The sequence below is a fragment of the Spermophilus citellus genome (genome assembly GCF_964194105.1).
Source record: "Spermophilus citellus genome assembly, chromosome: 13".
Lineage (NCBI taxonomy): Eukaryota > Metazoa > Chordata > Mammalia > Rodentia > Sciuridae > Spermophilus > Spermophilus citellus.
Window position 1 is genome coordinate 10,162,497 of NC_138193.1, and position 13,313 is coordinate 10,175,809.

Consider the following 13,313-nt stretch of genomic DNA (forward strand, 5'->3'; position numbering starts at 1 on the left):
GCTTTTGACTTAAAAAAGCTTTTTGCAGCAGGTAGTTTAGAAAAACAAACCCTCAGATTCAACTGGTAATGGTTTGAGAACTTTATATTACTCTTAAGTTGAAATATCTATGTTCTGACAAATATATTTCAAATTAGCCAATTAAGAAGAGCATTTTTCATTATTTTATTATTATAGACAAATGCTTTTCTCAAGTATATGAAAAGATCTGATTTCTATAGTACCAAATAATTATATCTTTGCTTTTGAATTCAGATGGTGTACTAATTTGCCATTAGCATATTTAAATTTTTTTTTCTTTTTTGTAGAACTGGGGATTGAATTCAGTGGTGCTCTACTACTGAGCTATATCCCCAGTTCTATTTATTTATTTTTTAAAATTCTGAGACAAGATCTGTTGCCAAGGCTGGTCTGTAACTTTTCATCCTCTCGCCTTAGCCTCCCAAGTCTCTGGGATTATAGACATGTGCCACTGTACCTGGCTGTTATGTGCATATTTTCTACCTGCCAAAGACACAATGGAGAGCTATCTGACTTGGGCCCTCCCCAAAAGGAATAAAATACACACTGGGTCTCCTGCCCTGGGAGTAAAGGTAGGGGTTTTTCTTTGTCTTTCACAGGCCAGTGGCAGGTAAAAACTTTTTCTTCTTATGCAAATGACTGTGTCTAAGGAGAACAAGGTAGTCTCCCTCATAATGACAATTACAGATTTTTTTTTTTTTTTTTAATTTTAAGAAAGCTCCACACTGCACCGCCTGTCCACTTCCCTGGAAAGGCTTCCATGTGCCAAACACAAGGGTGGACTTTGAAAGAGGGAGGCTTTGATTAAAAGAGTCTGTTTGGGGGATAAAGGCAGCAGAGGAGAAAGGAGAAATAAGATAGTGTGTACCTTTCTGAGCAATGGTAATTTAAATGTCTCACTAACAACCTTCTGAAGATCAGGCATATTTTCTTGGCTATAAAGTAAAGTAACCTCATAGAAAAATGCAGTGGCATTTACAGCTGAGATGCTGTACATCTGTGGCAACCCCACTCACCTGTGGCCTGAACTTTCCTTTATTCCCATCCAGGCTTTGAATAGAATCTGGTGGGAATCCCAGTCGGCCTCCCACGCATCCTCCTGCATGGCCACCCCGGGCTGCACCTTGGGTTCAGCTACAAGGGAAACAGGTGATGAGGACTCGCTCCACACTGCACCGTCTGTCCACTTCCCTGGAAAGGCTTCCATATGCCAAACACAGGGGTGGACTTTGAAAGAGGGAGGCTTTGATTAAAAGAGTCTGTTTGGGGGATGAAGGCAGCAGAGGAAGAGCAAGGAACTTACATTTGGATAGAAAAGGCAAGCCAACGTAGCAATGGTCCCCACACTGCAGTCCAGGATCAAAATAAATGTTTGCAATCTACAAATAGGCATATGAGAACCATGAGTCCCCAACCCATGGAGGGGCACAATATCAAAACAGTCACGGGGGTAATTCTCAAATGTAATGTTTCCAAACCTTTGACTTTTTCCCTGGCTCCAAGTCTTCCCTGTTACCCCGTAATCGTTTGTAGTAAAATCGCACATCTTCTGACAAAGATCGTATTTGTTGTATCTTTACCTTCTGTGAGAAGGAATTCATAATATTTAAACTTTGATGAACTATTTTCCCCTGCAGAAAGAAAAAAAAAAGAAAACCCAAACTCAGTTGTGTATGGTGTGCTTTTCCAAGATCACACACTTTAGAGCTGACAAGCATATTCCCAGGACATTCATCAGTTGATATTTTCTAAATTTGTAATTGAGAGGAAAACAAAAACAAACGCCCCATCAAAACCCCCCAAAACTTTGTTGCTGTGTTTACAGCATTTTACCAACACACTTCAGACGAGGAGTCGGTAGAAGGAATTAACATGAAAACATTCAAGACGCAACTGACATACTGAGACAGCCAACCAGGTACAAACGAGGTAGCTTTAAGGGAGAGGCACTCTCAGTTTGTTAAGCAAGGCTTGTTTCTATCAAGGCAGGGCTGCCCCAAAACAACTGAATTCTAAAACATAAAATCAAACAAGACAAAAACACAGTTTTTTCTTAAAAGACTGTCTTAAAAAAATAAAAGCATTACTTGAACTATCAAAGATAAATCAGGTTATCTTATAAAATAGGTTATGATGTATCTTATCAAAGCAGCAAACAGATTAAATTACTAAAAAAAATCAATGACTATGCTTACTAGCTGCAAGTTTCTTGTTATGATTTTGTGCCAAATTTTAAATGAAAAATGATTTAAATAATCCTCAATAAGAATATTACAATCTTACACTTTCTTTTGGTGAACACAGAATTTTATCTTTTGATGCATGTGATTCCTACCCATTTAAGGAAGTCTCTAAAATGACAAATGCACTTTATAAACATTTAGTATTAAAAGGCTACAGAAGTTAAGAATGTGCTGTTGAAGAGTTGGGTGAAGGTGACGCTGGGACCAATACTCCTCATTTCCAGGCTAGTGAGAAAACACACCAGAAGGACCCCAGAGGGCAGGGTCCGTGGGCTGAGGTGGGAAGAACCTTAGTCCCTGGTGATAACTGCCCTCCTCGTCTCTCAGGGGTGCAGTGGGCATCCAAACAGGTAACAGACAAAAATTCCCCTTGGTAATTCTACCCAAACATAAAGTGTTAAACACTAATTTTCTGAAATGTTTTTTTTACTCAGGTATTGTTTCCATCCTTCCTCTGACAAAGAGATTGAAAGAATCTGGTAATATGTTAATTTGTAATTGCAAGCAAATATTTGGTCCTGAGACCATCTAAAGACTTTTGAGAGCTTGAGCTGAACAGCCCTAAACTGATGCCTTATTTTATACAGATACTTCCTCTTTACTCCCCTGCAGGCCTTTTCATGATCTCCCTTAAACTAATTATCCTCTTCTGGGATTTTAATTTTTTTCTTTTTTACTTTTTTTGCGGTGCTAGGGCCTCATGTGTGCCAGGCAAAGTACTCTGCCACTGAACCACCTTAGTCTCCTGGGATTTACACAAAGATTAAGGAGATGACTGACTGAGAAGGTAATTGAAGGAGAGAACAAGGTACTTTTGGATAAATAATAATAAAGTCAAGAATTCAACTTATAGTCAGTACAAAGTGGAATCACAAGAAGGTGAAGTTTTAATTAAGACCCAAACTGAAATGTGTTACTTCAACATTTATATTTTTAAGGAGCTAAATTTTGAATTTAGGTTTCATTGTACATAGAGCTGAGATTCTGCGATATCTTCTGCGTCTCCCATCATAGGAAAGAGCCACTTCTACACTTGCCCTGATGTCCTGAATTGACTGTGCCATCTTCTGTATTTCCTTTTCTCTTCTCCCTGTTCTCCAGGTTCACTCCTCCAGTGGCCCCGCCCGGCCCTGTCTGTGTGACTGCACCAGGACAGCAGGCACAGCTCGGCCATCTGGCCTGAAGCGCCTCCTCTGGCCCCTGTTCCCTCTCCACAACTCTGTTCCTTCATCCATGCAGTATCTACCTTAAGTAGCGCCTGTCTTGGGGGAACACAGACCCCCATTCCTTTCCTAGAGGTGTCAGTCTCACTTTGGAGGACCAACTGGTAATGAAATATTTACTGCACAATATGAGGTCTCCTACGAAAGAGAGAATTCCAAAATATTCTAGGATCACATGTAGAACAACTAACGTTATCTAGAGGGGCCAAACAATCTTCAAGAGCCTTTGGAATCCTGAGCCTATAAACCTGTAAATAAACATAAAACATTATGATCACAATTAACAAAGTAACTAAAAATAATACTGATTCAGTTTAGAAATAGAGGTTTTAATGTGTAGGTCTCTAATGTCCAACTTCATGTGCACAATCACACACATATTCATGCAGGCCAGCTTATGTAGATATACAGTTATGCATTTGTACTTATTTGTGATGAAACTTTCAACTCTGTTGGGCTTTGCAATCAGAAGAAATTCTTCCTGGTGAATAAAAACTAGGTGGGCCATACCTTTGTTTTAGCATTAAGAAAACCAAAAATGTTGTTAGAAATGATTTTTTAAACTGATTACACATTTTAAATTGATTATACCTTTATTTTGTTTATTTATTTTTATGTGCTGCTAAGGATCAAACCCAGTGCCTCGCATGTGCTAGGCAAGTGCTCTACTACTGAGCCAGCCTCAGCCACCCAATTTCTTATTAAGCTAAACTGATTAAGTCTGGCAATTATTTGGATGGTGCCTAGTGACATTCTGACCTCATTTTTTCAGCACCGATCTGTAACTGCCTTCCTGAAAAAAGAGTGTACCTTTAAAAGCAGAACACTGTCCTATGTTCTTATATGAATGCATGACCGGTGTAACTGCACATCACATACAGCCACAGGAATGGGAAGTTACACTCCATGTACGTATGATACATCGAAATATACTCTATTGTCATGTATGACCAAAAAGAATAATTTTTTTTTTTTTAAAAAAGTGCACAAATTAAAGTTGAAAGGTCATGGCTTAAGAAGGAGAAAGCCTCTGGAAAGGAGATGGAGACGACAATGGAACCAATTCATGAAGATATGCAGTTGTTTGAAGGAAGAGGATCGGGAACAGTCCAGGCAGAGGCAGGAAAGGGCATGCCCCCTCTGCCTAGCCCTCATTCACTGCACCCCGTTTCCTGTGGACCCAACCAGGCTCTGGGTTGGCCCGAGGCACTCCACAGTAACTTCCACATGCATCCTGCGTTTCCTTCTGCCTCAGAGACAATCTTTAGAGTTCAGCTTTGACCATGTCTACTCAAAACTCTGGATTCCCCTGCACATAAATGCACCTACTTCTCATGCTGTGGCTCTGACATGTCATTCCATCCTCTCTGTCCATCCTCACTAGGCTGGACAACCCACCACTGCTTGAACCCACACAGAGTGCACTGCCTCTGCATCTCTGCAAGGCTGGCCTGGCCTGTGCACGATCTTCCCACCCCGTCCACTCCAGCCGGATGCTCCACACCAGTCCCACAGCACTTGGGGATCAGACGTGCACTTCTCTCTCAGCCTCTCCTCGCCATCTTTCTCAGGGCAACCTTGGAACGCTGCCGTGCATCCCTGAAGAGAGCCCACTTCCCTTTATAGATTAAACACTTCTTGAAGGAAGGGACCATTTCTTATTCCTTTTCTAAAGAATCTGGTTCATTCTTACCTTATAACAACTGCTGAGTCCTAGAAACACAGAGATAAAGGCTAAGGAAAAAAATTAGCCAGAACAAATCTGTAAATTAAGTGTCTTACTGGGAAGGACGGAGGAAGAACCATCTGCTTCGGGAAGCAGGTCAGGGAGCCCACGGCAATCACGGCCTTCACAGGAATTGTGAGGATCTGTGGAGTGAAGAGGCAGAGCACAGTGAGCACATGCAAGTCAAGGTGAGCTGGACAAGCACGGCATTGCTTTGGGGGAAACAACAACAAAAAACTTCTGGGAACTTATACTGGCAATGATCTGCTCAAAACCAATATTAAAACCCCAGATAATGTTGAATCTCCATAAAATATAATAAATGTCCATGTACTACCCAGTAATTCAATGAAAACATAATTAGCAAGACTACACAATGGGGAAGGAATAAAGACAGATTTTTCAAAATACAAGTATTTTGAAGATTATTAGTTGTAAAAAGGAAGGTCTAATTGTACCCCTAAAGTAACATGTATAAAAATCCAGCATGTCTGAGTTATGTGGCTCTCTACTTTTTGTATATACAAACAGATATCAACTGAATGCAGTGGTGTGTGCCTGCAATCCCAGCTACTCTGGAGGAGGGTGGCAAGTTAGATGCCAGCCTGGGCAACTTAGTGAGGCCCTGCCTCAAAATAAAAATTAAAAGGCAGCTCAGTGGTAGGGCACCCAGGGTTCAATCCTCAGTACAAAAGAGTTGAACATTCTAGGTTTAGAACCCCAACTCATGCTCCATTCAGATCACAAGTGAGTTACTGTGTATTCCCTAGGCTGGTCTCCAACTTGAATCCTCCTGCCTCAGCTACCCATGTGGCTGGAATGTGTTCCCCACAGTGCTGGGCAAAGATATTCACTGTTAATTCTTATTTTCATCCGTATAACAAAAAATTTTCTTAATTCTGAAATGTACTTATTTCTACCATGAATGGCAAGTATGTATTTCTCACTTTCAGAGGTAATTAATTTGAAATATTCCCAGCAAATCACTTATTAAATAGCGGATTCTGTTTATTTTGCAATGAGATTTCTCTCAGGCAGGGGTTGTGTGTGTTAAAAACACATAGAAAGGGCTGGGAATATAGCTCAGTGGTAGAGTGCTTGCCTTGCATGCACAAGGCCCTGGGTTCAGTCCCCAGCATCACAAAAAACAAAAACAAACAAAACACATAGAAGGACCAGGGTAGCAACTGGTTGGATTTAACAGTGTCGGACTTCCTAAAGAACTTCTAAGTGTTACATTAAAACCAAGTGTAGCAGGAATACATTCACTCCAGCCTTCACTGAATGCAACATAAATCCCACAAAGAATCTTACTTAAAAATCCAGTCATCTTTTTGTCTCTTGCCTGAGAAGGACTCCTGTACATATTAATGTGAGGAATCAAATGAAGACATATTTCCTGACTTTACCCTCCGTTTTGGGAAGGTCACACAGGAGGACATTTATGACTGTAGCAGGAAATGGTACTCTCCAGCTCAGGGGTCTGGTGGGCTTGGGGGCAGTGCCTGTGCCACCATAAGCTGGGCTCTATCAGCGACTCTGCGGGTGTCAAGGACACTTTTCTAAAGTTTCTTTTTTGGTTATGAGCGTTGGGTTTCATTAGAAAACTAGGAGCAAATAAATCGATCTTCTATAGATAATTCTGAAAAGCTCCGTTTTTGAGAAGGTTGCTGGAAGCCTGGGTCCCTCTGCTCCAGCCCTCACCAGCTCTGGCCATATAGGAACAGAGGTGCTGAAGGAAGAGCTCTGAGCAAGAGGACCACACCCGCCCTGGGTGGCAGTCGTGTGTATAAAAGCTCAGTTTTATAGACACAAAACTGATAAAACTCTATGAGTAAAATTTAGTTCTCTGTTTCTATAAAAATAAAAAGTCTCATAAATATATTTTTTACATGAGTTAAAAATAAACAAAGAAAATAAAAAGGGACTGGATTATTCAGAGAATCCCCACTGCCACAACCCCCCACAAAACCCTTACCTCATAGTCTGTTGTGATCTGTATGGCTCCATCGTGAATCCCTTCCAGTTTTTTTGCAGTAAGTTTGACTCTGAAGACTGCAAAATAGCCTGAGGCTAATATTACCTGCATGTAGTAAAAATGACATCACTCATTAGCCCTACAAATTCAAGTTTCTATGGAAGTGGACAGGAAGCTGTGGGGAATCAGCTGACCTCTAGTCCTCACACACACCAGTCACACGGCCAGACCTCCCTGTACAACACCCCACAATAACGCCCATCCTTTAACGTCCATCTACCACATTTATTGCATGGGCCACTGAGGACACGGCTGCCACCCAGGGCGGGTGTGGTCCTTTTGCTCAGAGTTCCTCCTTCAGCACCTCTGTTCCTGTATGGCCAGAGGGAGTGAGGGCCGGAGCAGAGGGACCCGGCCTTCCACGAGCCCTTCCATCACATTAGTGAAGGGCAGAGGTGGATTCAGATTCAGGTTCTGAATGCAGCTCTGCAATGTCTTCACAGATGCTGAGACTGGGTCATATCAACACCAAACCCAAGGCATCCCAGGGAAGTGCGTCAACAACTCTGTGCATAAGGACATTAAACTTTCCTTTTGTAAAAGTGCCCCAAGAACTTCTATTCCAGCCTGCACATAAAGTACCTGAGGCTCCTTCTCACAGAAGGTGATTCTACTGATTCTTTTATCAATAGGCACAAACTCCAGGTCCCCTTTTCAGCAGTGGTGAGGGTGAGACTGGTTTTCTTGTTTAGAGCTGCACATGCTTATGATGCAGAAAAAAAGTCAAGGGAAGATTCTCAGAGGGACCAAACAATGTCTGCCTCACAGCTACTCCCTTCTAGTCTGGGCAGAAACACTGCTAATTGAAGATACCTCTTTCAACATTCAGGGCTCTCCCCCAGTAAATCTGACAAAGGGTTAGTTTAGAACCCATGAGGATGTCTTCTGTAATGACACCTGGGTTATAGAAAGATGAATTTTGCTTGCTCTACAAGTTTGTATGACAAGGTAGAGCTCAACCCCTTTGGGATTCAGTTCCCTAATCAGAACAGGGAAGGGCTGAAGCAGATTACCTACCAGGGCCTTTCAATGTCAAATAACCAATGCTAAAATTATTAGTTGAGGTATGTGACATGGCAATGGTCTTTATCTGTGGTTTAGACATCCACTTTAGTTTAAGGAAATAAGAAGAAGGCTTACTTACTGATGACTGGTCTGATAAAGAGGATTTTTCCAACTCTGGAAGGTTTGAAATTATTGTAGTTCTATTGCCTCTTTCTGTAGCTACAAGTTCTATGGACAAACCATCTCCTATGATATGCCAACTTTTTATAGCCAGCTTAAAAAAGAAAATACGAAAGTGATTATTTCAACATAAGCATAAAATCCTTAAATCTGATTTAGAATAAAGACAATTTTTTTTTACCTCAATTGGATTGCTGTTTATAATTGCAAATAAAATATTACTTGCTTCTGTAGCACTCAGAACTCCAAAATCTATGAAGCGTTCTTCTATTTTGGGGGGCAATACAAAGTACTGGAAAGTAATTAAAAAACTGGATTAAACACAAAACCACGATTATGCGACAGAATGTTACCAACAGGAAGGGACTGTATAAGACATACCACAGTGTCTACATATACATACAGAAGCTCAAGGGCCAGGAGAGGTCAAGTGCAGCCCCTGGGGACGAGGCAAAAGTCTGTGGTCTCAGTAGGCACTGTGACTACAAGTAGGTAATCATTCCAACAGTCACTGAAGGAATCATATTCAAACAAAGGGGGAACGTCCAGCAGCCTGTCCTCCCAGAGGCCACTGACTTCTGGGAGGAGAGGCTGCTGGACGATCCCCTTTGTTTGTATCTTTCCTAACAGTATCACCTCTTATCTAGACTTCTTTCTTTCCTTGCTTATGCCCAGACAGCTTTGATTTTTTTTGTTCTGTTTCCTGTGTTGGAAGAGCTCTGTTCTGTCCTTCTGTTTTATTCCACTGCTCTCCTGATGCTATGCCTTCACCATCTTATTTTCTTTACTCTCTTGTTCTTTCCTTTGTCCTGGTATTTCCTGACTTTAGTCATCTTTTCCCTACAAACGTACCTCTTGGCCCTTCTTGTACTATTGTTTCCTACCTAGTATTTTTCTTCCATTTAGTTCCTTTTTAGAATCCCTACCATTACAATGATTTAAAAGCAAAATTGAGAGAAAGCAGCATGCACAAAAGATATAAGTTGACATTATGACTAGAGGAATCAACTATATTATGGGGAGAGAGTAGTCAACTGTAATCCAAAAATATTTCTTAAAAATTCCAGAAAGAAACAATTTCTAAGTTTTCAACTATGTACATTCTAAGTAGTGTGATGAAATCCTGTGCTGGCTTGTCTGGGTGTGAGCGATCCCTCTGTCCAGCGTATCCATGCTGTATATGTGATCTGTCTATTAGTCACTTTGCTGTCCTGGTTATTAAATCAACTGTTTTGGTGTTACACTGACTGTTTTCAAGGACTTTACTGTACTTAGAGACCCAAGTGCAAGGGTGGTGACAACAACAGTGATGGCAGCATTTCAGATACACCAAGAGAAGCTGGTGTATCTGAAATGTCAAAATAATGCTTTTAATCACAGCATATTGTTTTAAAAATTCTATTTTACTATTTGTTATTCTTGTCACTCTCTCTTAACTGTATCTAATCTATAAATTAAATGTAACCACATGCATGTGTGTTTGTGTGTGTGTATATATGTAAGAAAACTCAGCATATACAACTGGCTCTCCCAGTTTATGGGTTTCACACCCAGGGACTTCACGGGTTTTGCACAAGTACTATGCCATTTTACATAAGGGATTTTAGCATCTGTGAATTTTGTTATCTTCAAGGGATTCTGGGACCACTCCCCCATCAGATACTGAAGGATGACAATATGGGATTCAATGCCATCCTTGGCTTCATGCATTCCCCGAGGGTCTTGGAACACATCCTCCATGGATAAAGGCAGAGGAGACTCCTCATACTGTACTGTTCTATACTGACTAGGAAGGAATTATAAAGCACAGATAATAGCAAAACCTAAGAGAATGCAACACAAATGCCTAATGAGATCTGAAAACACAAAAGACAGCTGGAAAGTTTATATTTTAAAGGTCAATAACATACTTACATCTAAAAAGCCTGTATAAACCCGCACAGGTAAATGAAATTTAGAAGCATTGGTAATAAGTAAAATATTGTTATCTATGTGCATGGATGATGTGGATGGCATAAAAACCAGGGTAAAAATGTATCCTGATTCATTAGGAAGAATTAAGACTGGTTTGCTGAAGTTGTGAACCTAGGAAATGAGGGAAGAGGAAAAAAACAGAAGTGTTAGAATCATCTAGTTGGCAGAGCAGCAAGATAAAAGCCTGAAGAGTCATGGACGTACTTTAAACATTGTTTTGGCTTCTTCTGGCAGCAGCACATCATGTATGAGGATCGCAAAACTGAAAGTGTTAGTAAGGTAGACTGGCCTCTCTACAGGGTCAGCAGGACTGTCTCGGATGTGAAATAACGTTGCAGCATGATCAAATCCCAAATAGCTATGTGAAGAAAAGAGAAACAAAATAAATCATTTTCATTTCCATGTGTTAATTTAAAATCTAAGTTCGTTTGTTGTGGGTAGTAATTTACATGTTGTATTAAGGACTACATGTTATTTAATGACTCACCACGATTTAAAACAAATTGGCTTGCAAAATATTGAAATGTAATAAAAAGAACTATTCTTTAATGAATCATATCAATCAAACAGTAAGAATCAAAAATGTACCAAAAGGCTTTAATCTAATTTTGAAAAAAATCATGTTTATCACTGAAATTGCAATCAGCTTTGTTAAAATGAACAACTAACTATAAGTTGTATATTGAACTTGGTTGCAGTTAGTAAGAAAATGAATTACATGTTACTGCCCATTTATAAAAGGTTACAGTTCTAGAAGTACTTATGAGTTTATAAAGGAACATAAATGTTTCAAGTACTGTAATACTTCTGTAATATGTTACAAAAGGAATGACAGAAGACTATGGTTCAAATAATTTAAACACTGAAAAAACCCCACAGATTCATGTTTGCATCACTGAACCTTCCTCTGAACAAAACCACATCATCCCACTTACCTTTTTCTTCTAAGAAAGTAATAAATAAAATATAGAAGGTTCTCCTTTATAGCTGAAGTTGTTCTTTTCAACAAAGAATCTGGGTATGATTTTTGCTAAGGTTACTTAGTAGGAAAACAGAATGTGCTGATTAGCAACAAGTTATAAAGCTTATTTTTAAGAGAAACCCAACCATCTAGAACTTCTGTTTGATACAGTATTTCAAGTTTAGAGAAACTCTAGATACTCACCCATCTAAAACTTCTGCTTGATATGGTATTTCAAGTTTAGAATAACTCTTTTCCTTTGCTTTAACAGTTATTTTCCCAGAAAATTGAGATGGTTTTTTTGCCCTTGAAGCTAAAAGGAAGCATAAGAAATAATCTGTCACCTCTTAACTATCAGAGTATGAGCGATTTTATGTAGACTGACAAACTGGGGAGGAAAAAAGTGAGCTTTCAAATTGCCAAACAGAATCCGTTTAAACAATCACATTTTTTTTTTTTTTTCAAATAAAACAGGGAAAATGTTCTTGCTCTCTTTTTTTCTGGTAATGAGCTAAGGAGATGAGGAATTAGCAAGTGAACATGCTACCGTGGAAAAGCGCGGTCTGTGCCACTTCTCTGCAGCCACAGGCCTGGCCCTCCTCCCAGGGCAGTGCCTCTCAGGCGCCGCACTGGGATCATTCTCGCTCTTTGCTGTGGTACTGCCTGGTGCTCTGAAGGATGTCCATCAGCATGCAGGGCCTCTACCTGCTGGATGTCAGTTGCACCCCTTCAGCAGAGACAACCCAAAATGTCTCTAGGTGTCGCCAAGAGTCACCTACTAAGAACTGCTGGTTTACAGCTAGCTATTCTAAGAGAGAATGGGCAGAACCCGTGTGGCCAGAGTCCTGCTATAAAAACCAACTAAGCAGCAGGGTGCAAGCAAAGGTCAAGAGGAGAGCTCTGACTCCCCGCATCAGCCAGCCCTCGAGGAGCAGAAGTGGAGACAAACCCTCTCCCATGGGTCACATTCTCCTCACTGATGAAGTGATATCTGTAGGTTCTGTGGCAGTTTTGAATAGTTCGACCTGGAATTAGACAGTGGACCCAATGTGGGTACCCAAAGATGTTTCTTTCAAAGCATACAAAGCATCTGATGTTTAACCTTCTGCCCTTTAAAGTCTTCCAGGCACACTTCCACCATGAGAAGAATGTGTCTGTCTATCTATGAGTGTGACAATGTGTCATCAACTTCAGACAAAATAAAGAACAAAGAAGGGGTATTTGATGGATGGTGACTCTAGATTTTTAAAATTTCCATTAAGCCTCTTACTGCTTTCTGTTTGCTAGGTGAGCATTTCGGGATGTTTTAAAATTTTCACTATTTGTTCAGATATAAGGCTGATTACAAGGGCCATTAGGCATTTCAGAGTGTCATGTCATTATAAATGGTCAAAAATCTCAAGAAAATTCAGTTAAAAAATCCTATGAGTGACTTTTTTTGGGGTACTGAGGATGGAACCCAGGAGCACTTGACCACTGAGCCCCATCCCCAGCCCTACTTTGTATTTTATTAGAGGTAGGGTCTCAGTGAGTTGCTCAGCGCCTCACTAAATTGCTAAGGCTGGTTCTGAACTCAGGATCCTCCTGCCTCTGCCTCCTGTGCCACTGGTATTACAGGCGTACACCACCATGCCCGGCCCTAAAAGTGACTTTTGATGAGCAAGATACTTGATAAGTGAACACTGTAGAGGTCACACGTATAATGCTCATTTTGAAAATGTTAAACATTAAATAAAACACATTCCCTGACAGACTTCCACAGCAGTCTGGTTGGGACCTGGTCTTTTCCCATCATATTGAAAACCACTTTTAAGAAAGGCATTTGTTTTTAAAGATCCTTTCCCTTTGTATATTATTTTACATGATTTCTTTAAGAAACTTTAGGGCTGGGATGATGCTTGGTGCAGCATGTGCCTAGCTCACGGGAACCCTGAGCTCCATT

General features: G+C 40.5%; 1 protein-coding gene across 4 annotated transcripts in view; it reads right to left on the reverse strand.

Annotated features, from left to right (window-relative positions):
- TMEM131 (transmembrane protein 131) overlaps nucleotides 1-13,313 on the reverse strand; it is a 167,026-nt gene that overhangs the window by 31,758 nt on the left and 121,955 nt on the right. For all 4 annotated transcript variants that reach the window (XM_081265187.1, XM_081265189.1, XM_081265186.1 and 1 more), the window contains exons 13-22: nucleotides 11,576-11,684; nucleotides 10,615-10,768; nucleotides 10,351-10,521; nucleotides 8,618-8,728; nucleotides 8,396-8,530; nucleotides 7,192-7,296; nucleotides 5,270-5,356; nucleotides 1,500-1,652; nucleotides 1,325-1,400; nucleotides 1,038-1,155 (exon numbers count right to left, since the gene is read on the reverse strand). In XM_081265187.1, coding sequence (XP_081121313.1) covers nucleotides 1,038-1,155; nucleotides 1,325-1,400; nucleotides 1,500-1,652; nucleotides 5,270-5,356; nucleotides 7,192-7,296; nucleotides 8,396-8,530; nucleotides 8,618-8,728; nucleotides 10,351-10,521; nucleotides 10,615-10,768; nucleotides 11,576-11,684 — 1,219 coding nt within the window. The remainder of the gene's footprint in view (nucleotides 1-1,037; nucleotides 1,156-1,324; nucleotides 1,401-1,499; nucleotides 1,653-5,269; nucleotides 5,357-7,191; nucleotides 7,297-8,395; nucleotides 8,531-8,617; nucleotides 8,729-10,350; nucleotides 10,522-10,614; nucleotides 10,769-11,575; nucleotides 11,685-13,313) is intronic.